This window comes from Mya arenaria, chromosome 2, assembly GCF_026914265.1.
Source record: "Mya arenaria isolate MELC-2E11 chromosome 2, ASM2691426v1".
NCBI classification, from domain to species: Eukaryota; Metazoa; Mollusca; class Bivalvia; order Myida; family Myidae; genus Mya; species Mya arenaria.
Window position 1 is genome coordinate 55,891,940 of NC_069123.1, and position 24,791 is coordinate 55,916,730.

Genomic DNA, 24,791 nt, shown 5'->3' on the forward strand with positions numbered 1-24,791 from the left:
GTACTGCTAGTAGGTCTAGAAATATGCTGAAGTCCGATTCGGGAGAAAAAGCTCCTGGCACCACAGATCGCACAATATTGAAACGAATTCGTAGCCAGCCTGCAGTAAATTTGTTTTAACATGGTAGCACATTCTCCGATTTTCGAAATATGTCCGTTGAATAAAATTATCAAATAAAATATAAATCATACCTTAGTGTGTAGAACTTAACACAGGGCACAGCTGTACCACGGAAGTGTCGACAACTCATTTTCTTTGCACCAATGGAAAGTGATGGAGCTGGCGTTTAGTGGCCATGGAAACTGAACGAGCCTAATCACTTGAGTTTTGCACGAAAACCTCGTGCTTCTATTTTACTTACGATACCAGACGGATGTATCTATCGATACAAAGGGAAATCATTTTTCTACAATTGCATTGCATTCAAACATAGGCTATTACCTGATCCCATATTGAGTGACAACCGTCATGCGATAAGCCCGCGATATATACATACATGAGTGCATTTGGCAATTCCGCCTAGACTTGCCTCAGTGATCTACCTGTGGTTTGGGACACTCAATTGCGTCTTATTTATCTTCCGTGTTAATGAAATGCATGTTTATACACTTTTCAATACATAATGTAAAGGTGATTAGAATACTATTAGAACTATTAAGACACACAAAACTACGAACTTAATGGTAAGTGGATTTATTTTATTTTGATATAACACTTGACTTGTTATATTTCTGTCAATTCATATTTTTTCAAGACATGATAAGTTTTAAACAGGAAGGTTTTAAACATATTCACATTACACAAATGTATAAGTCTTGGTACTGTGAAATATTGAAAAAGAGGTATGTAAAGCGGATATTTTTGTGGGTTTCTTTCCTGCCAAAAAAATAATTTAATTTCGATTTAAATGGCGTTAATATTGGAAACTCACACGAGAAACTTGACGTCATGATGCCATTTAAAGATATCAACCTGGCATACCAGGTAGTGAACGCTGCGTTACTTTTGTCGCGAACTCATATCTATAAGAGCAGAGGATATAACATGGCTGTTCACTATGAAATATAAACAAAACATGCATTTAAAGGATTGTGTTGATTTTCGGTATAAAATCGAAATCTGTTTACCTAGTGATCACAGAATGCAGTATGTTTACGACAGGCGTAGCCACGAGTAAAACTATAATTCCCGTGATCACGAGTAAAAGGTTGTTGATATCACGGCAAAATTCAGTAAAATACCTGACTCTTTTTGCTGATATATAAAAAAAGTGTCAATTTAATTGGCATTAATTGAAAAATCAATGAACATAACCTAACGTTTAGCGACGTACATGTAGTATTAAAACACACGAAAATATCTATTTATGTCAATTTGTCATGTGTATGTATATATACCTTGCGATATCTTCTGATTTAAATATATGTACGTTTAAAATATAATAATGTTGCAGAATGTCCGAAAAAATATGGTAACGTGGATGAACATTATTAAAATAAATCATTTGAATATATGAAGAATCGCATTACGAATACACAGCGATTCTTTAACATTTACTACAGAACCTTAAATCACCTCACATTTTATTACCAAGGACGTACATGTAGTTTTAGTAATGTTTAACCAGTCGTGGTGAACGCTAAGGTTACCTTTATTAAGCAATACGTGAATTAAAAAATGAGGTAAACATTTCATTTATTAAATTACATGACATTTCATGCGTACAGTATTTATTTTTGCTATACCATTTGTGGAAGGGCTGAATATACTTACTTTGTTTTAAGATATATTTATATAAATGATAACATTGTAGACACGATAACAACTTTTAAACGGAAATAAAAGCACTGAAGCTATTTAAACTATGGGTGATTGTTTTCAAGTCATGATAAAGATATTTTTCAAATAACGAGAAAGCAATACGTGACCAGAAGAGTCTATATATATATATATATGTATACAAAATATTGAAAAAGGAAACGGTCGCGACATCATCTTTGTATATCAAGATAATAAATTAAACATTTAGAAATCTCTTGTTTTATTGTAGACAAATATCTTCTCGTATATGATGCCATGAGCATGTTTGAAGGATTCGAACTCATCATATTGGCAAGCTGTCTTGGAGGGCTAATAGTGTTCGCTATTATCATTATAACCGCAAAGTGGTAGGTTTCACAATTTTCGTTTCTACGTCATTGAATCGCTTACGACTCATATGTGCACCTAAATGAACTGTTGTTTATCTTTTTAACATTCAACATCTAGTAAAAAAGTTAAAAGATTACATTTGGTCGTCAATCATTTAATGTTTCATACATTTCCTGTCTTCGCAGGTTGAAACCTGGAGTATGCCGACGTCGGACAAACGGCCCTGAAGGAAATGGCCGTTTAGGGCCGTCAAGGTATCCCCTCTGTTATCGTTTCCGTCTTTGGTGGTTCCAGCGCAGTTATCAAAATCTCAGAGAGGAAAGCTCCCAGGAGCCACCCTCATACGATGCTGAAAGTGTTTCGCCGCCAACTTATGAACAAACCGTGACTATAATTAACTCAGATTTGACCCAAGGTCAGTCAGTAGATAGTCCTGATACACATATACTAGATTCGCCAATCCCCGTGGAAACAATAGTTGCTCACGATTTAATTGCTCAAGATAGCAGCATAGACGATGATCCCTTAGGTGTGAATCCATGTGATAATTCATTTGATACGACACACGTTCTGGATCCCAGCTTCAATGAAAGTGCTGCTGCATTGCAAGCTATTGTAAATGTGAACCGCACAATAGTTAGCGACGACTCGGACGATATTGAGTTGCTAGACCCATGTGCTGATGGGATCCCACTGGCTGAAGCGCCACCCCCGTACTCAAGGTGACACGACTATCAACGTCAAAACATACTGCAACGGATGGGGAAATAATCAAATAATCGTTTGTTCAGTAGTCATTTTTCGTTGCGGATGCACACATGCCACATGTATGGGCTAACATGAACATCCATAAAACGGTTCAAGGTTGACAAAGCGTCAATTTCTTTGTGAACTTGTTTAATCATGCCTGAGGATTCATTGTATGTACCTATGGTCGTATTTTATATTATGCTCACAAGTGATACTGCAAAGATTAAAATGAGTTTGCTACTGGCTTCGTGTACGACTGACAGATTCAAGGACAGATAAATGTTTTATTCAAGCTTTGATATGATAGTTAGAGCTGGGACCAATAACAAATTTTAATCCTACTCCCAGAAAGAGATGGGGCAAAAGAAGTCGTGCGAGGAAAACGCTACACCCAAAACGTCGTACATGCACAGTAGCAGTACATATTGTGTTATCAATAGGGATTTAGCTGAAGGGTTATGGAGCGATGCTACACCCTGTCCCTTTTCAGTAGCATCCGTCTTCCCCCATGGACACCAGCATGGTCACCTTTCTGCCTTCGTAGAATTAGTGCCTAAGACTGTCAAATATTCTTTTGTATTGTTTAAAACTATAATATTATCAAAAACATAGTACATATCTGACAAATGACCTAATATTTCTTGACTTAAACACAATTTCCAACATTTTCTGCCAAATTCACAATGCTCAAGTTCTTCATAGCCCGAGTCAATGTGCCCTGTTTGCGCTTATCACCCTGTCCCTTTTCTGCAGCACCCCCTCCTTTTCAAATCCTGGCTAAAACCCTACACCAGTCATCCTCACATGATTATAACAACATCAAACAACAACATATAGTTGTGAATCATTTAATATGAACATCAATAACTGCATTCAGCGATAATATACAGCTCTCATTACAAAAATCAATTTTCACAAAGAAATCACCTGAATCATACATGGTCTGGTTACGAACTATATAATCTACACATAGAAAAATATATAGGCACTAAACTGTCATTTTCATTCATCAGAGGTTCATCATGATAAATCACCCTGGTGAACTAGAATGTAAACTGTGAACATATGAACAACCACAACTTCCTTATAGGACTAGAATTCTAGAACATACATGATGTTGTCTGAGTACTAAATTACAACAGACAACATAGTCAACTGTTTTCATAAAATGTTCCATGAGGTTCTGTAGTTTCCAAGTATTCAACTTCATCCAAAACAAACTTAATAAAATAATATATGAGACTACAAGAGCTGTCACTGTAAGTAACAAATGCACCAGAAGTGGTACTCAAGTGTGATTCAAACAACATTTAGAAAAGGAAAACAAAATAGCAATGAAATGTGTTGATGAAGAAAGGAATGTGACACTTTGTCTTTATAAGTTGATTGTGACACGTCCTTCTGATATGTAAAACTGACTCAAACACATTTGGCAATTTATTTTAAAATCTGTCCATATAAGAGAAAGTAATAGTCAGGACACAAAAAACCCACCTTTGGGGGACATAAAGAATTAACACTTAGAGCAGTATACATTACACTTGAAAGTTAATACAGTTGCTGTAATGTTTTATTTTTGATTCACAAAATCAGTGTAAAGGCTCCCTGTAGATATACCCATTTCCAGGGTGCTGTTGTAATATTCATACTGTAAAATTCATAATACACTTATAACAACTACGGTCACCAATCTTGACCACTCATTTAAGTAGTATTTGTTTATGTTTTCTTAAATACCAGCTCATAGTGGTATTATTTTCAACAGGCTTTCATAATTCTTAAGTTTTTATGAAAGCACTCTCAATAAAAAGACTGATCTAAAAGAACAATAATGGTGATTATAAATCAATATTAACAACAATAAACTAGAATGGTTGTAAATCTAGTTCTGTTAAATATCTCAAAATATCATACTTCTATGCCTATATACATAAACACTCTTAAAATTAGACATCACTTTGTTTCTGTGCTTAAATCAAATGTGAGTTCTAAAACCAGCTTTTCCCTTTAAATAATAGTGACTGAGGGCAAATATCATCGTATTAATGTTTAAATACTTCTTAATTGAGCTTGCAGTGTGTGAAATGATATGACATTGTATGTATACAAACTTCATGTACCAGCAGACATGTACATGATACAATCATCATTAACATGATTATAATAGAACAGTACATGTATGCAACATTCATGTATGGAAAAATAGTTTTTAAATGTAACTAGAAATGAGCCTCTACATGTCAGAATAAATATGAACAAAGAATGACCCAGCTGAATCACACACACGCCATTTCATGAAATCAATAGAGAAGTACACTTCTAAATTATAAAACAACAATTATATATGTAACAAAATCAGAAATTCAATGAGCAAAAATGAGCAAATGGAATAAATGTTGGCCTTATTCGTCAGCACATTCAATCATACAACTAAAAATTTAAGATAATGCAAATCAATGTAAGGTATTAATATCATTTAAACAATTCATATTCAAGACATAATCAAGACAGTTAATTCCATAAAACCTCATTTAAATACTACAAAAGTCATCTAATACTATACAATGGAAATGAATCACAGACAAACTCATGTACATGCATTATACCACCTTTGTTATATAGCATGTATCCTGCAACAACTAAAACAAACATCTAGAACGAAGAATGCCCTGTAACCTTCCACAGCATCTAGAACGAAGAATGCCCTGTAACCTTCCACAGCATCTAGAACGAAGAATGCCCTGTCACCTTCCGCAGCTCCTCATACACAATCCAGAATGTAAGAGACCATGGAGCCTGTAGGAATAAATCCAAGAATATTTGTTTAGGAATGGCACAATGGTGAAATTATAGTCAGTAATGTTGTACAAGGGAAGAGATGCTTTAAAGTGAGTTCTGCCTGTTGCAATTCTTAAAGTGAAACTTACCATAACAGATTTTTGTTGTTATAGTACCAAATTGACATAATTTTAATATTCTTTACAACATCATAAATATGACATACTTTATTTTGCAAATCAATATTGAAAGTTAAGACATCAACGCAGAATGATTTTGAATATAATGAGCTGGGAGGCTTAGACTTTGTTCATCTACTTTATGTATCTATTCTTAAATACTGGTTTAAAGTAATAGAGTGCTCTGATAGAAAATTTATTAACAATGTGTATAAAATGATGTTACGAGACATTATTATTAGACCAAGAAAAAAGAACTGGGTCCCTAGTGTTAGAGACATGCTGTTTAATTTTGGGTGTAAACACGGCTTAGCGTATGGTTCCATTGTATTTGAATAACGGTACTCTTTATGCTAGACGTACAGTGTATATATGAAATACAACAGATTAATAAATTATTCGGAATAAGTTAACACATTAACTGGATAGTATCGATAACAACCATGCATATTTGTACGTACAAGCCTGATTTTTGTATTCCATAGACTATCTTTCTGTTAAAAACCTTAGTCCAAACTAGCAAAACATTAATGAAGTTCTTTGGACATAATGAGTATAGTAGTAACGTATATTGATAGTCAAAGTTCACGATATCAATGTAGTGGTGTGCATGAGTCATACGATTGATAGATATACAGTAAAGTTATAACTCATAATTGATAAAGACAATTATATTAAATTATATTGAATATAGTTGTTAAATCTGTGATATAGAGTTAAACAACCTGTTCCGCCATACGTGTGAATATAAGTCATTGTATTACATTGATTTGATCACGGGTCATGTTGACCTTTTTCAAATATGTATTGTGTGATATAATTCTTTGAATAAACTTTCTTCTTTGAATAAAGATGAACAAGAGATGTTTGTCAAACATTATGACCCCCCTGAGTGCCATGTTGTCAGGATTATATGGACAATTGAATGAGGTCCAAGAATTGTCGAGTTTGCTTTCAAGGTCACTGTGACCTTGACCTTTGACCCCTAAAATCAATAGGGGTCATCTACTGGTCAGGCCCAACCTCCATGTCAAGTCTGGTGACCATAGGTCCAAGAATTGTCGCGTTTAATTTCAAGGTCACTGTGACCTTGACCTTTGACCCCTAAAATCAATAGGGGTCATCTACTGGTCAGGCCCAACCTCCATGTCAAGTTTGAGGGCCATGGGTGCAGGCATTGTTGAGTTATCACTTGGACAACCTTTTATCATTCAAGGTCACTGTGACCTTGACCTTTGGCCCAATGACCCCTAAAATTAATAGGGACAATCTCCTGGCCAGGCTCAACCTCCATATCAAGTTTGAGGGCCATGGGTGCAGCCATTGTCAAGTTATCACTCGGATAACCTTTTACCATTCCAGGTCACTGTGACCTTGACCTTTGGCCCAATGACCCCTTAAATCAATAGGGACCATCTTCTGGCCAGGCCCAACCTCCAAGTCAAGTTTGAGGGCCATGGGTGCAGGCATTGTCAAGTTATCACTCGGACAACCTTTTATCATTCCAGGTCACTGTGACCTTGACCTTTGGCCAGATGACCCCCAAAAACCATAGGGGTCATCTCCTGGTCAGGCCAATTCTCCAAGTCAAGTTTGAGGGCCATGGGTGCAGGCATTGTTGAGTTATCAATCGGACAACCTTTTACCATTCAAGGTCACTGTGACCTTGACCTTTGGCCCAATGACCCCCAAAAACAATAGGGGTCATCTACTGGTCGACCCAACCTCCAAGTCAAGTTTGAGGGCCATGGGTGCAGGCATTGTTGAGCTATCACTCGAACAAACTTTTACCATTCAAGGTCACTGTGACCTTGACCTTTGACCCATTGAGCCCAAAAAACAATAGGGGTCAGCTACTGGTCAGGCCCAACCTCAAAGTCAAGTTTGAGGGCTATGGGTGCTTGCATTGTCATGTTATCACTCGGACAACCTTTTACCATTCAAGGTCACTGTGACCTTGACCTTTAGACTGATGACCCCCAAAAACAATAGGGGTCATCTACTGGTCAGGCCCAACCTCCATGTCAAGTTTGAGGGCCATGGGTGCAGGCATTGTTGAGTTATCACTCGGACAAGCTTTAAAATTATTTTACCATTAAAGGTCACTGTGACCTTGACCTTTGACCCGATGACCCCCAAAATCAATAGGGGTCATCTACTGGTCAGGCCCAACCTTCATGTGAAGTTTGATGACCATACGTCCAGGAATTGTTCAGTTATCACTCGGACAAGCTTTGGTCTACCGACCGACCGACATGCCTGTGCAAAGCAATATACCCCTCTTCTTCGAAGGGGGGCATAATAATTACCATTCTGCAGTAAGTTGGGAAAAAGCCCTTGTAGAGAGCGAGGAATCCTTCCTGGTTTAACGTCTTCAGCAAACAGTCAATAGAGCCCTTATAAACAGCAGGCCTGAAATGGGAAAGCAATGGATATTTACCTCTAGAAGATATTAAGTCATGGGGCATCCCAATTCCACTTGAGTTTCTCTTTATCAAATATGGAGAGCTTTATGTACACCATCAATTCAATTTATAGTATCATTGCAAGTAAATGTACCATTTAATATAACGTTTTTTCACTCAATTTTAATTATATAAAAAGCCATTGATTTTTGGTGGGAATCACCATAAATTAGAAAAAGGCAGAGCTAAATCAGTGTTTTACTTTTCACACTGATATGCTTTTACATGAACACACTTGTCAGGGATCAACTTATAAAATGCCAAACATACATGTTTATGGATTGCAAGAAGTATCAGAAATCATTTATATTGACAACCTACTTTCCGTTGACGAGGGGTTGATTCATCACCCGAGTTTTGACAACATCAGCAGGAGTGCACATTATTGCTGCCACCATTCCTGAACATGCACTGAAAATAAAGACTAACTTATGTCCAAATAGGATTAAACGCACCAGCAGCGAATTGCTGGAGGAATAGGCCTCATTCACATAAATCATGCACATTGCAAATGTGAACATGTTAGCTCAATTTCATATGAATGATGATCTTGAATGTTGTTTCAATTCAGGAAAATAATGATCTTGAATGTTGTTTCAATTAAGGAAAATAATGATCTTGAATGGTGTTTCAGTGATGGAAAATAATGATCTTGAATGGTGTTTCAGTGATGGAAAATAATGATCTTGATTGGTGTTTCAGTGATGGAAAATAATGATCTTGAATGGTGTTTCAGTGATGGAAAATAATGATCTTGAATGGTTTTTCAGTGATGAAAAATAATGATCTTGAATGGTGTTTCAGTTATAGAAAATAACGATCTTGAATGGTGTTATAGTGATGGAGAATGATGATCTTGAATGGTGTTTCAGTGATGGAAAATAATGATCTTGAATGGTGTTTCAGTGATGGAAAATAATGATCTTGAATGGTGTTTCAGTTACAGAAAATAATGATCTTGAATGGTGTTTCAGTGATGGAAAATAATGATCTTGAATGGTGTTTCAGTGATGGAAAATAATGATCTTGAATGGTGTTTCAGTGATGAAAAATAATGATCTTGAATGGTGTTTCAGTGATGGAAAATAATGATCTTGAATGGTGTTTCAGTGATGGAAAATAATGATCTTGAATGGTGTTTCAGTGATGGAAAGTCATGATCTAGAATGGTGATTCAGGGATGAAAAATGATGATCTTGAATGGTGTTTCAGTGATGGAAAATAATGATCTTGAATGGTGTTTCAATTAAGGAAAATTATGATCTTGAATAGTGTTTCAGTGATGGAAAATAAAGATCTTGAATGGTGTTTCAGTGATGGAAAATAATAATCTTGAATGGTGTTTCAGTGATGAAAAATAATGATCTTGAATGGTGTTTCAGTTATAGAAAATAATGATCTTGAATGGTGTTTTAGTGATGGAAAATAATGATCTTGATTGGTGTTTCAGTGATGGAAAATAATGATCTTGAATGGTGTTTCAGTGATGGAAAATAATGATCTTGATTGGTGTTTCAGTGATGGAAAATAATGATCTTGATTGGTGTTTCAGTGATGGAAAATAATGATCTTGAATGGTGTTTCAGTGATGGAAGATAATGATCTTGATTGGTGTATCAGTGATGGAAAATAATGATCTAGAATGGTGTATCAGTGATGGAAAATAATGATCTAGAATGGTGCTTCAGTGATGGAAAATAATGATCTAGATTGGTGTGAATGGTGTTTCACTGATGGATAATAATAATCTTGAATGGTGTTTCAGTGATGGAAAATAACCCTGACAAAAACTTGATAAAATAATCTTGTTTATTATTTGTAAAATGTTTCATGTTTTTGTTATCATCAATAAATTCCAGTTTGAATGTTTACTTTTAATTTATTCCATTTATTCTCTCTTCAAAAGTTGAAACATTATTGGCAGTCATTTTTATTATCCACTGTACACAGCCAATAATAAAACAAGAGGGCCATCATGGCCCTAAATCACTCACCTGAGTAAAAGAGTTTAACCTTTGTAATCAATATAGCTTGATATTTTTTCTCAAAGTATATTGAAAAGCATACTGGTCAAACATGTTGCCTGATAATCAGTGACGTGAATTGTCAGAGTTGCCTGCACACTGACAGGACTTCGTTCAATTGCCTGTTCACTGACAAAACTATGTTAAATTGTTGCACACTGAAAGAACTTTTGGTATAGATGCACAAACAACTGACAGGACATTGTTCAATTGCCTGCACACTGACAAAACTATGTTAAATTGCTTGCACACTAAAGTAACTTTTAGTATAGATACACAAACAACAAACCGTGCACCATCCAATAAAATCAGTAATCTACCTTAAGCTCTAATAACCAAAGAGCATTACACCTAAATATTTTCATATCGCTTCTTCCATCTCCTACAACATCACCATCCTTCAATTAATAATTATCAATTTTTTCCGTATAAGGCTTATTCACTATCAACACAGATGATTAGATTTGTAGCTTAGAATAATCTACATTAAGTTAACAATAATATACATGAAGTTCAATGGAAAAGTCTGATGATTAAATTTATCATTAAGTAAAAATGAAATTTCTTTGGAAGAATAAAGTGTATAATAATTATTTTAATCTATGATCCTAAAAAAAGAACAATACTTATCTTAGAAGTGACTATGTTGAAGACTTAATAAAATTTAAAATATATTCCCTTGTTACTAAAAATAGAAAATAGTGGATTCTCCAACAAAAAGGGAGACAATATAGCTGACTTGCTGCCCTTGTTTCAAGGGTAAACTTTACATAACTATCAAATTTTAACAAAATTGTAACCAACTGGGTGGGACCATTTTATCTTCTGGGGTATAATTTTAATAAACATGGTAGATTACTAATATACAATGTTACACACCAAATATTTATGCACTAGGCCTAATAGTATTTGCCAAAAAAGGTTTTGTAGTTTTTCCTTTAGATTGCCATGGCAACCAGAGTTCTGCATGGAATTCATTTCTTTGAGCAATTTTGAAGAAGCACCAACCATGGATTACTCCTATGAAGTTTCATTAAAATTGTCCATGGGGTTTAGGAGAAGTTGATGATTATAACCAATTGTTGACTCTTTTCCTTTAGGTTGCCATGGCAACCAGAGTTCTGCATGGAATTCATTTTTTTGAACAATTTTGAAAAAGCACCAACCAAGGATCATTCCTATAAAGTTTCATTAAAATTGTCCAAGGGGTTTAGGAGAAGGTGATGATTATAACCAATTGTTGACTCTTTACCTTTAGGTTGCCATGGCAACCAGAGTTATGCATGGAATTCATTTCTTAGAACAATTTTGAAAAAGCACCAACCAAGGATCATTCCTATGAAGTTTCATTAAAATTGTCCAAGCAGTTTAGGAGAAGATCATGAGTTTCGCATGGAATTCATTTCTTTGAACGATTTTGAGAAAGCACCAACCAAGAATCATTCCTATAAAGTTTCATTAAAATTGTCCAAGCAGTTTAGGAGAAGATGATGATTATAACCAATTGTTGGTCTTTTCCTTTAGGTTGCCATGGCAACCAGAGTTCTGCATGGAATTAATTTTTTTGAACAATTTTGAAAAAGCACCAACCAAGGATCATTCCTATAAAGTTTCATTAAAATTGTCCAAGGGGTTTAGGAGAAGGTGATGATTATAACCAATTGTTGACTTTTTTCCTTTAGGTTGCCATGGCAACCAGAGTTATGCATGGAATTCATTTCTTAGAACAATTTTGAAAAAGCACCAACCAAGGATCATTCCTATGAAGTTTCATTAAAATTGTCCAAGCAGTTTAGGAGAAGATCATGAGTTTTGCATGGAATTCATTTCTTTGAACGATTTTGAAAAAGCACCAACCAAGGATCATTCCTATAAAGTTTCATTAAAATTGTCCAAGCAGTTTAGGAGAAGATGATGATTATAACCAATTGTTGGATCTTTTCCTTTAGGTTGCCATGTCAACCAGAGTTCTGCATGCAATTCATTTCTTTGAACAGTTTTGAAAAAGCACCAATCAAGGATCATTCCTATGAAGTTTCATTAAAATTGTCCAAGGGGTTTAGGAGAAGATGATGATTATAACCAATTGTTGGTCTTTTCCTTTAGGTTGCATGGCAACCAGAGTAATGCATGCAATTCATTTCTTTGAACAGTTTTGAAAAAGCACCAATCAAGGATCATTCTTATGAAGTTTCATTAAAATTGTCCAATGGGTTTAGGAGAAGAAGATGATTATAACCAATTGTTGACGACAGACGCCGGACAACAGAAGCCGGACATAGACCGATCACAATAGCTCACCTTGAGCACTTTAAGCTCAGGTTAGGTGAGCTAAAAAGGTGCTTCAAATGTTTACACAATTACTCGATATAATGTTCCAGTTGTCTGATTCACTTGATACAGTAGATATTAAGTTATAGGTCGCTCATGGTTTTTGAAAAGTGGTTGCATAATTAGGTTAAATCAATGTTAAGAACACTAGGAGGAATTAAGAATGGTTGAACAAGGCTGTAAGTTGCTTGTAAAAGGTGTTCGGAAAGACGAGTTTCACTTTAGATGGAATGGAAAGTGTTGATGAAATTTTCAAAATGGAACATGCAATACAGAGTGATGGACTCTGATGATGTTGGATAAGAGGTAAGAACTTGTTTTTTACTATCACCCTGCACTCTGCACACCCTCTGACGTCATGTAATTGACAATATGCTACAAGTACGCCGCCATGGATATTTATGTGAAAATAATGATTAATGAAACTGTCATTGCAACCTTAAAAGACACCAATTATTATACATCACTTCTATAGAACATATTTAATTGGCAATACGCTACCAATATGTGATCTACTGATACTGTAGTATTTTACTTTAAGTCTGTATCACCTGACCACTTTGTTTACCAGCTGATTTGTTGTCAAAATGGCAGCAAAATTCGCAGCTGTCAGTGAAAATGATTTATTGACATTAGAAACATAAAAAGATTCATATAATGAACGGAGGATTGTACTTCAGTGTGATGCTCTATTTCTGGAATATCTCGGTAAAGAAAATGAATTTGAAATTTTCTCAACAAGTGAGTTAAACAGGCAACTTCGTCTCTTTTTTGGGTCGGTTATATTTCAAGACTTTATAAAGAGTCTTAATTTACATTTGAGTTTTAATTGAGTTCTTTAAAATTGTAAAGTTTTTGTTCAGTATAATAAAACAGATATTGACTTCCTTCAGGGTGACGGTGCATATTGTCAACCTTCAGAAATACTGTCAACCTCAGCTTTTGTATCACAGTATGGTAATCATGAGTTACAGACATTGATTTACCAGTAATGAGAAAGGGTTGTACCTGGATAAAGCATGAACAATGTAGTTGTCAGGGAGATCTGTCTTTATCAGCAGCTGCCTCTTCACAGTATCGTATGTAACAAGGTCTACAAATAATAAAGTATTCACTTTTCCACCATTCTCAAGAATCAAGTATTAGATTAGTAAAAGTTAGGGATCATTTTATTCAGTCAAGGCTTTAAATTTCTTTTTTATCATGGAGACAATGATCATACTTTGATAATTTTTTTTATCTTCAATGGACAATGTATACATTTATTAGTAAATGTTACCTATAAAGTTATATGTAGTAACTTTCTTTAACACCCTTTCTCAGTTAAATTGCAATGTGCAATACACCACCAGCCACACTACCCACCTCCCATGTTGACCAGGGCGGCCCTCTGTACGTTAGGTATCCACCCCCTCCACAAGCCCCTCACACCAGACTCTGCAAGTATCATGCGGAATGCATGCGAACAGCTCTTGATCCTGCAAATTGTCACCTAGGGGGGTTTACAACAGGCAAAGGTTATTTAAATACCTCATAAGAATATTATCCGAGAACAAAAACTTGAATAAAGGCAGAGCTGTTACAAGAGTGACGAATACCCCCGAATGCCGCCTGGACAGAGGAATGGCAAGCTATAGAAGGAGGAAACAACTCTGAGGTTATTGTACACTGCATTTCCACTAACATTTATCATGCTTAACCAAAGCTTGTGTTTAATTAAAATTGATTGAGTAATTTTACGCTGATGGCAAGAAACAGTAACAAAGAGCAAATATATAACTCAGTAGTTAGCTGAAAAGGAGTTGTGGTTCTTGTACAGAGCACTTCCACTCAATGTGCTTTACCATTCTGTGAACTTGAATTAAATTCCATCCTATATTTTTTAAGTTATGCTCCGGTCAAAAAAGAATTACAAAGGGCAATTACTCTGTAATTAGCTAAAATCAAGTTATGGTTACTGTACACTGCATTCCCTCTCATTGTGCTTTACCATTATATGAGGTTTAATTATATTCCATCCAGTAGTTTTAAAGTTATGCTCCTGACAAAAAAAAGGTAACAAAGGTCTGTTATTAGCTATATTCGAGCTATGGTTCCTGTACACTGCACTTCCCCTCATTGTGCTTTATCATTGTATTTAGTTCAATTAAATTCAATCCAGTAGTTTTCAAGTTATGCTCTGGACAAGATAAACTCACAAAGAGCAATCACACTGTTATTAGCTAAAAAGCATTATGGTTCTTACATACTGTACTTTCTCTCATTATGTTCTATCATTGTATGAAGTTTTATTGATTTCCATCCTATAGTTTTGAAGTTGTGCTTAGGACAAGAAAAAGTAACAAAGGGCAGTAACTCTATCATTTGATTAAATAGAGTTATAGCTCTTCTTCATTACAATTCCTCTCATTATGTTCTATCATCGTATTCAGTCGTTTTCAAGTTATGCTCCGGAGAAGGAAATTTGCAATGACAGATCGACGACCAACCTAAGGGCGACTCCAATATAACTCCTTCTGAACTTTAATCTGTTGGCAATATAATATTGAATTGTGATTAGCACAATTGTTTGAAATCACATTTACCATGATAAAACCAGGCGCTTAAAGTGCACAAGAGAAGAAATGAAAATGAGTGGCATACCTGGCAGGTTTTCCCTCAAGCCTGCGTCTTCCCTCCATCTGCATGTTCACCTTGATAAGGTCAGTGGGGCTGGCCACCAGCTGACCGAACGCTCCCGACATTGAACCCACTATCACCCCCTTCCTGAAATTGTTACATTCATGGATATTAGCTGTTTGTGAAACAAAAAAAACAAACAAGAAAAGTTCCAACTTTAATCTCAATAAAATCCGTGATTGCAACTAAAAAACAGTTTTTAATTAAGCTACAGGTGTTTACCAGAGAGCAAAGGTGCCATCGTCATTCTTTATAAACACTCTGTCTCGTAGCACTTCATACATGTTCATCCTACACCCAGTGTAAACTGAAATAAACATATTGTAAGTATAATACTCCTCCTATTTACTATGGCAGAAATTAGCTTGAAATGGACCTTATTCAAAAAGGTGAATTTAAATAAAAGCCTTACCTATATGCCTGTACAGGGCTGGTGAAACCCCCTGCCATAGTTTGAAAAAACCCTCTTCCGTCACTAGAAAATATACAGAATTGTTAAAAGATAATCCAAAAGAGGAACCATCTAAGTATCCTTCCCACAAGATTTAACAATGTTACAATACATGTATTTCTAAATATCTGAAATAAAATGTTTTTCATTATTTACTATATATATATATATATATATGATATTTTTTAATACTTATTCTGATCATATAAGATGTCAGGCATGTAGGAAGGAAATTGACATTGGAGCCGCGGAAGGGGTGGGCTCGGGAGTGGTGCCCCTACCGTCGAGATTTTTTTCAATTTTAAGCATTGAAAGACTCGATTTCCAGTGAGTTCAGGTTTTATTTTCATGTTTTTAGCTAAACCTTTTTTGGTTAAAATGGTTGATAGATATAAAACTATTATCGTTTAGTAGCATTTATTCATATTTGCACAGCCTCACAATGTATGTTAAATAACAAATTAGCACAGTTTACCTCTTTATATATAGTGAAGCCACGAGTGACTTTGGAACCATTGTGAGTTGAATGCCATGTGCTCAGTATTTTTTGTGCCAAAAGATCTCTTTGGAAATTTAAACTTTTTGGGCTGATTTGGAACGTCCATTTTAATGTCAGACTTTAATGTGACGAGTTTGAAATAATACATATTGCTGGCTATTTAATGACAATTCTATGCAATGCAATTATCAAAAACGTTACAAATAATTATTGTCTTATTGCCTCTTCTTCCACTTGCCCGTCTTTAATAATCCGCCGACTGTTTTCATGCCATTCACACGCCAATTAGCTAGATGGTCACAGGTTTAATTATGACATGGTGACCTGTTTATTCAATATCGTGTCAGACTGGTATTGATCTATAATTTACCGGTATGCTCATAGCTTTATTTAAAATACAATTATTAAGAAAAGACAGACAGACAGACAGACAGACATTTTATTAAGACATATACTAACGTACATTGTCTAATCACATATAATAATTCACTTAAAATATGTCATGTGTTTGAACAAGGTAAGTTTAAAAGTTGAACAAATATTGTGTTACAGGAGCGTTATGCAATTATAATTAACTTCTATAAGGTATAAATATATTAAGAAAATCGGTATCAAATATTCGCGGCCCCATTGCCGTTGCTAGCCAGAATGTTGGGGCCGCGACCGCGGCCCCTGCGGCCCTAGCTCCTACGCGCCTGGATGTTAAAATATAATTATGCAGAAAAATGAAGTCTTCTTATTTGTTGAATTCACCAGAACATGGCACATGAAAACAGAAGCTGTATGGAAATAAATGAGCATAAAAGACTTCATAATGGGCGGAATCTTTTAGTAATAGTTGGATGAGTATTTTTTCTTAAAATCATTAAATGGCATATTTCACAAATCCAATTTTCCTACGTCTGCTTTTTCCCAAAATGGGCAGAAAAAGGCCTGGTAAAACAGTACAGACAAATCAAGCATGTTTAGCCCTTTTGCACAGGTGTTTACCGATGCCATGAAGAATCTTGAACATTCCTCTGTTGGAGTAGGATACAGTTGACCCTGACATGGTTATCTCCCCTTGAATCATCAGGCGAGTCTTCGTAAGGTCCAGGGGGTAGGTCACTGACCACAGACAAACACACACTTATATATATTCATGTATGTAATAGGAGATAAGCAAGAAGTACAGGAACAAAATTTAATGATTTCCATTTATTGAGATTAAAAAACTGTAAATAATTAGATATAATTATTTTGTACATTTAAGAACTTGTGTTAAAATGTCAGTGTGTTTTCAGAAACAAAATAATTTTGTATGTGGACAAAGAAATAACCATAGAAGTGTTTTAAATAACTGACCGGTCTCTGAAACGACAGCAGAAACTGAAGACAGAGCATATTTGTAGACAATGCTCTCATCCTCTCTGCGTGGCTCTGCCTTCTTCATGATGTTAGATCACCGACAAAGATGGTGTTCCATGAATAAATACAAGCCCAGGAATCCTTCCTGACTTCTGTTCTGCTTTACTTTGAATTGAGTTTATGTCAGCTCCTTTCTGGTGCCATCCCTTGACCTCATTAGGGTCACACTTTAACTAGAGTAGAACAGACCAAATATTAAATACTACACTTTTTTAAATACTGAGCAACACAAGTTTGAATAAACATGGTCAAGTTAAAGATCAGATAACACTCACACACAGTATGTTCCCATTTAAGTAATAATTTAAGAGAGAACGCCCCTTGTGTCAGTCCTAGGCTAGCTAATAGTAGTGTGTAACCTGATTAGAGGTGAAATCAGCTGATGTAACTTCCAAGTTGTAAAATAATGACTTGTACAGATTATTATCAGTTTAAGGTCTTCGACTTTAACAAATATATTTTTTGCAATATGGACGTCTGTTAATGGCGAAAAGTAAAATAAAACACTCAATATATTTACCATCGATCACTCACGAAACATTCCAAACGTACTGATATAATTATTAGACGTGGAAATTGCATTTGGCTAGATCCTATTATAAAATTCATGGATTTAAAAAAGTAATACCATACGCAGTTATCTCCCTTATGCTCGAACGGTCCAATACGACTTGTTTTACCTTCAAACCTGTTCAGATGCGTGATTCACGATACGGCGCCAATCACAAATATCGGGGGAAATTTGCAAAATCGAGCGGCATAAGTGCGTATCATCGTATGAGTATCTGACGATGTCTTTTTCTTCATCTAGTATGGATGCAGGTCTACGTTTATGACATTATCGCACTGTTGGAACTATGTACACACAGGAGGGTGGGTTAAAAGCCGGTTACAACAACTTTAATAACTGGTTAAATCAGTGCAGTTGTACTACAAGCCTTGAAGGCATCCAAGGTATGGGCTGTAACAAGGTTATGAGGGAGGCGGTTCCATACTTGAAAAATCGTTGAAGAGAGAAACAACTCCTTCAGTACAGATATCTTGCAGTAGAGGATCATATACGCACCTCATCGAGGGACCTGTAGTTGATAGGTGGATAGGTACATCGATTAGGTTGTTTACTATCTTGGAGAGCATGGCCGCTTTAGCTTCTTTCCTCCTCTGCTGTAGGCTGTCCCATCAATATGTCGAGCATTGCGGTGACACTGCTTTTACGTGAATAATTTCCAGAGACGAATCTGTCAGCTCTGCGTTGCAACGCTTTAAATTTGTTGATCTTGGCCTGTGTTAAGTAGGGTTCGTAGATATTGGCAGTATATTCAACTGTCTTGGTGCCTGATGAAGGTCTTGTAACAGGCATAACACGTTACAATAAAATAAAGTTAAACATTAATTAAATGATTCGGGTAGAAAATAATTGAGACGTTGAAATAATATTTTCCTTAATAACATCAGAAAATTGTAACATTAAAAAAGTAGTCTCTATTTTAAAACTCAAATTTAAGGAAACAAATGTTGTATATTTGCCTTTGGAAATTCAACAATTTAAACAACATTTTTTCAATCAATGAATGTCAATATTCAATAGGTTCCGCTTTTTTCTATTCTCAATTAGAAATTAATTATTTTAAATACACTTATACACTTTTAATAAGTTTCTTTCAATGTATTAATATCCATATCAAATGAAATTAAAAACTGTCCTAACAATTAAGATATTAATGACAAATGATCATAATCATAATTACTAGAAGTTTAAATCTTTGATTTGCATCATTCACAACTATTTTTTATTTTATTAGACGTATATACTTAGTGTGACATTAAAGGGACACGCTCTTGTTTTAGCAACACAAATATATTTTCAGGTAATGAATCTGAAAACATGTATATTATAAGTATTTACTGTTTAATACCGAATTCGCAGAAAAAACTATTAAAAAACAACAACAAAAACATGTTGTTGTTGTTGTTTTTGTTTTTTTTTTGGGGGGGGGGGCTTAACCCATGCTGTTACGGTCAAAAATAAAATGAAAACCGATTCTTCAGTATCTTAGTTTTAACACTCAAGCACTTTTGATTTTCTACACTTTACAAACCATGATCGAGTCCCTTTAACACCGGGGATGAGCAAAAAAAGTCACATGACCACAATTGCAAACGCCAGTAGTATTTTGGCTCGATTGATCGTCAATCAATGTAAGTTTCTTATCGATATTTTTGTTATATGCGAGAGTTCGTTCAAATGACATAGCGCAAAAATGAATGCATTGTTTTGTCTTTCGATCGGTGTATTGGTCACCATTCATGTCTGCATAGTTTTCGAGAACACTTCGATACAAATTGTGTCCATGAATGCAAACGCACGTAGGTAGTGTTAAAATGTCAAATATTAAGATAAATTGCCACATTTTTTCAATTGTTTTGACTTTCAGTTGTTCAATAATGGTTTTTATTTGTTTTATGAATATTCTGTGCGATGCAATTTGCACAAACAAATGCATTTTCTGAAGAATTTAAATTTGGCAAACGCACGTTGGCATTTTCATAAGGCAAACGCACGTAGTCTACCAAAAAAGACAAACGCACGTAGGCATCTTATAATTATAATAATAAAAATGAGTTATCGTATATGTCGAAAGCTTTTAAATTTTTTATTCTTTTTATATCCATAACTATTGCTGTAAGATTTTTGAATTTATATTTAATTATTATTATGATCATAATGCTTACGGTCATATGCATAAGGGAAAGTGAAACGCTTTATGTCGTTTTACTTAGCTAGATAAGCCATCTTTTAAAATTTTAATAAGCGTTTGTTTGCGCGAGACGTATTTTTATGAAAATGCTTTTACAGATGATATTCTTTTAACAAACTACAATTTGTGTAATATATTTTGCGAAGTAAATCAAGTGGCGCTTAATTAATGAATGACAGTGTCTGTTTCAGTGATGTCATTTGTTTGCCACGTTTGTAGGAATGCGTTGAAAACGACATGGGGGATGAAATTGCATGAGCGCCGCAATGACGATGTAAAAGCATTTACACGCTGTTAGAAACAGTTATACACAACGGAGAGCTTGACGCGCCATATGTAAGTGTATTCTAGTATTAAAAAATGCTTATATTATTCTTGTTTTATTCTTTATTATTCTATAATTAAGCAATTATCTACCAGTCACAAGCTCAGGCGTTTTTATTAAAGGTTACCAAAATATTGCAATTAAAGTATTTTAATTGCATACCTTTAAAGGCATACATGTATTTATACAGGTGCACCACACATGGATCCAATAAGCAGTTTCTGTGCCCGAAATGCATGCAGGAGGTCACCACACATACGTACCTGAACAGGCATTGGCGAGGAGAAGATGGCACGACATGTTATACGTGCGACATGTGTGGGATTTCAATGGAGGAGAAATAGACCTGAAGGCTCATATGGACGGCCATACTGGCGAGAAATCATACCAGTGCGCTGAATGTGGGAAATGTTATCGGCATAGAAGTAGATTGTGCAAGCAAAAGTTATTAAACACACCAAATAAAACATCAAATTTTAGATAATAAGTATCTTTCATGGCCGAGAGTGCAAGGTTCATCCCAACCCGAACATAGAGTGTATTGCGGAAGCGGGGTTTACCGTGTTTCCGCAAAACACCCTGCGAGAGGGGTGGGATGAACCTATCTTACACGAGCGGCGATGATCCTGGAAAAACCTGGAAATCTTTTGTGCGTAGAGAATATAATGCGCGTATAGATTTGTAATAATTCGTGGTTGTTATGGATATGCGTGCAGTGATTCGGATTATGTTTATGTTATGATTAAATATTTATAGTTCTTAAAAGAGGACAGCGTTATTTCTTGAATGGAGCGCGAAATTTTTTCTATTGCTCCATTTGAAGCGAGAAATAATCAATTTTGATTTTTAAAATTGCCACGAGACAATGTTTCCATGATGCTACAGACGACAGTCGTCTACAAGGGAGGTAATTGTGTGATGACGATTAAAAAAATAAATTCCATACTGGTACTTGTTTTATCTTGGCCCTTGCCAAATTTTTAGGTCAACTTATCTGATGTGGAAGAAAGTAGAATCTCAGGCAGATCATAACAAAAGTATTGTTTATTAATTAATCGTTATGTTATTTGATTACTTATCTTTGATTTTATCTGATTATCTGTGATCGCTTTTATTGTCAATCAATTTATTCAATGTATAAAACTAATCTAAGATATACAGTTATAGAATAAATGAAGAATATTTCCACCATAATGTCTTTATTTCTGTAAAACAGCACTTATACATACAGTTTAAAGAGTATTTTCAGTGTAAACATTTTTCCGGGTAGAGCATACATTGTCATTGTATCATCGCAATTCATTTTATGGTTATCATTTTCACAATATCTGTCATTAACAATTATCATGACAGTATTATCATCACAACATGAAGAATGGTTAAATAAAAGGTTCATTAAAGATGTTTAAATTATGTTCAAATTAAATGTTTATCCCCATGCGATCTGTTACAAGCATCTTAGAATCGTTACGTCTGGCCCGCTCCCAGCACACACCCTTCTGTAATGCATTTCTGTTTATCAAAACAGTCCCGTACTGTACTGTACTCTGACTCTTTGTATATATTCGTGTGGTTCCTGAAATGTGACATTACAACAGCTGCTCTAAATGTTCGAAATAAACATTTAACAAGCATTGTTAAGTTAGATAAGTCTGTATACCACCAGTATGGCCGGATGATAGTTTGTTCGAGAACTCATATTTCCCGCAACACTCCCGCATAATATCGTGTCAATGTTTGTTACGTATCATAAATTTATATAACTTTCATTATGATGGATATTTAATATTAAAGCGGATAAATATCTTCAATTAAAGGCTAACGAAATATTCGTTTGCTCCTTATTATAAGATGCCTACGTGCGTTTGCCATTTTAGGTAGACTACGTACGTTTGCCAAATTTGAAATACTTCAGAAAATGCATTTTTGTACATATTGCATCGCACAAAGTATTCATAAAGCAATTAAAAACAATTATTGAACAACAGAAAAACAAACATTTGAATTAAATGTGGCAATTTATCAAAATATGTGACATTTTAACACTACCTACGTGCGTTTGCATTTATGGACACAATTTGTATCGAAGTGTTCTCGGAAACTATGCAGACATGAAAGGTGACCAATACACCGATCGAAAGACAAAACAATGCATTCTTTTTTTGCGCTATGTCATTTGAACGAACTCTCGCGTATAACAAAAATATCGATAAGAAACTTACCTTGATTGACGATCAATCGAGCCAAAATACTACTGACGTTTGCATTTGTGGTCACGTGACTTTTTTTGCTCATCCCCGGTGTTTAAGTTATTGGACATTGGATGTTTAATTTAAATTTCAATCTGTTATTTTTGGAGGGTTAAAGTATTCTACTAAATGTTCACTTAGGTAGATAGATAGATAGATTTATTCGTGCATATATGTATGCCATAGTAACAAACCAAATATCTCATAAAGTTATAACACAGACTGATTAACAAGTATTAGTGATGATATCTATACTAAAGCACAACATCATTAGAATGCTTTGGATACATACGTGCGTTAATAAAGATTTAATTCAATGTGACAAATATATAACACAGGATAACCCATTAAAGTTATTCAACTTATTTCCAATGGGGTCCTTATGACAAATATAATTATTTGCCAAGATCTCAGTTGTAAGCTGTTTAAATTAGGTTTTCTTATACAAAATAACATGCATGTACTCTTGACCAGTTAAAAAATGATTAAATATATATTTGTGATCGAGCTTCTGTTACAGTTATAATGCAACCGACTGTTAAAACCATATGACACATAAGCATAATATGACAAAATCTTAGAACTGATATGCAAGATTAAATGAATAACAATTAATAAAATAGGAAATTTTCCATTTCTGCACATTTCATACCAACAATGAGATGTGATTTCACTTCTTTATTAAAAGTATTCTTATTTTTCAATTCTTTTAACTTTATTGGAAGACTGTTCCAGTCCTGGATTGCTTGATAAAAGAAAGTATTTAATATAAAACTGTCAGCCTGTAGCACTTTGAAATTTCCAGCACTATGTCTACTGTTGTAAGAATGTGTGGATGAGAATAAAGTAAAATGTTCATGTAAATATGATGGGCATTTGCTATTAAAGATTTTATGTACATGGTTTAGTCGTAGTTGCTTTATCATGCTTTTCTTTTTCATTGTAGAACCTCGCTTTCAGTGGCAAGTTTTGCTGATCTTGGTTTTTTAAATGTCGAACAAAGACTTAGACAACTTAGGCTAAATCATGTACACAAAATATTTTATGACAAGTGTCCAAGTTACATGAAGGATAATTTTGCCAAATGTAATGAAGTTCACTCATATGGCAGTAGATCCAACTTAAAATTCTATGTCCCACATAATGGTGGTTTTACAGCAGTTTTTTTTATATTTTAATGGTATACGGGATTGGAACATGCTTCCAAATAACATCAAAGACACAGAATCAAGGTATGTTTTTAAGAAATTAGTCAAAACTCACCTCTTAAATGAGATGGAGAAGTTTGAAAAGTCTGCCTTTTTGTATTCATAATTTGTATGTATTAGATAGATATAAGTGCGCTTTCTAAGAATACGCACAGTTTTTATATAGTTGCTTTGGTAATTTTTAAATATTCCTTAACTATTTGTATAATTGTGTGGTATATTATATAATTATGTGATACTGATAGTAGTTTATTTGTGATGAATGTCATATATTAATTTAATTCATCTGAGTATATGATATAATATTATATAATACTGTTCACTAAATCATTAAATGCCAACTTTAATACCTTAGACATGGACCCCGTTGGAAATAAGCTTTTGTACTTGTGCAAATCTTTACGGGTTATCCTGTGCAATGTCATTTATTATGTTAAACTTTATTTGGTAATAAATTAGATAGCTTTATCATTAACTACAGAAGTAATACTTGTTTTAGTAGATCTAGTATTATGTATTTCATGTTAAACATTCTG

The 24,791-nt window shown here is 34.7% G+C and overlaps 2 protein-coding genes across 5 annotated transcripts; one reads left to right on the forward strand and one right to left on the reverse strand.

Annotated features, from left to right (window-relative positions):
* The first annotated feature begins 532 nt into the window (after positions 1 to 532).
* On the forward strand, positions 533 to 3,144 carry LOC128209085 (uncharacterized). Its single transcript, XM_052912935.1, has 3 exons — positions 533 to 683; positions 2,051 to 2,168; positions 2,337 to 3,144. Exons 2-3 carry the CDS (start codon positions 2,077 to 2,079, stop codon positions 2,875 to 2,877), a joined length of 633 nt encoding a protein of 210 aa, XP_052768895.1. The 5' UTR covers positions 533 to 683; positions 2,051 to 2,076; the 3' UTR covers positions 2,878 to 3,144.
* Positions 3,145 to 3,733: 589 nt separating this feature from the next.
* Positions 3,734 to 18,287, reverse strand: LOC128209063 (mitochondrial uncoupling protein 4-like). Of its 4 annotated transcripts, XM_052912915.1 has the most exons (12): positions 18,235 to 18,287; positions 17,652 to 17,887; positions 17,298 to 17,414; positions 15,770 to 15,832; positions 15,580 to 15,664; positions 15,322 to 15,444; positions 14,044 to 14,156; positions 13,687 to 13,771; positions 8,645 to 8,734; positions 8,168 to 8,270; positions 5,614 to 5,697; positions 3,734 to 5,577 (listed from the first exon to the last, which is right to left on the reverse strand). In XM_052912915.1, exons 2-11 carry the CDS (start codon positions 17,737 to 17,739, stop codon positions 5,626 to 5,628), a joined length of 939 nt encoding a protein of 312 aa, XP_052768875.1. In that variant the 5' UTR covers positions 17,740 to 17,887; positions 18,235 to 18,287; the 3' UTR covers positions 3,734 to 5,577; positions 5,614 to 5,625. The 4 variants fall into 4 exon arrangements, with proteins under 4 accessions (XP_052768875.1, XP_052768882.1, XP_052768858.1 ...); XM_052912922.1 differs by having other exon boundaries at positions 3,734 to 5,697; positions 17,304 to 17,414; XM_052912898.1 differs by having other exon boundaries at positions 3,734 to 5,697.
* Positions 18,288 to 24,791: the final 6,504 nt, after the last annotated feature.

Excerpts from the sequence above, each read along its gene's own strand:
- LOC128209085 (XM_052912935.1), top strand. The coding sequence starts at position 2,077 with ATGAGCATGTTTGAAGGATTCGAACTCATCATATTGGCAAGCTGTCTT. Across the intron at positions 2,169-2,336 it reads ATCATTATAACCGCAAAGTG|GTTGAAACCTGGAGTATGCC; the intron begins GTAGGTTTCACA and ends CTGTCTTCGCAG.
- LOC128209063 (XM_052912915.1), bottom strand. The coding sequence starts at position 17,739 with ATGAAGAAGGCAGAGCCACGCAGAGAGGATGAGAGCATTGTCTACAAA. Across the intron at positions 15,833-17,297 it reads CAAGATTCTTCATGGCATCG|TGACGGAAGAGGGTTTTTTC; the intron begins GTAAACACCTGT and ends TATATTTTCTAG. Across the intron at positions 14,157-15,321 it reads CTTGAGGGAAAACCTGCCAG|GATCAAGAGCTGTTCGCATG; the intron begins GTATGCCACTCA and ends GACAATTTGCAG.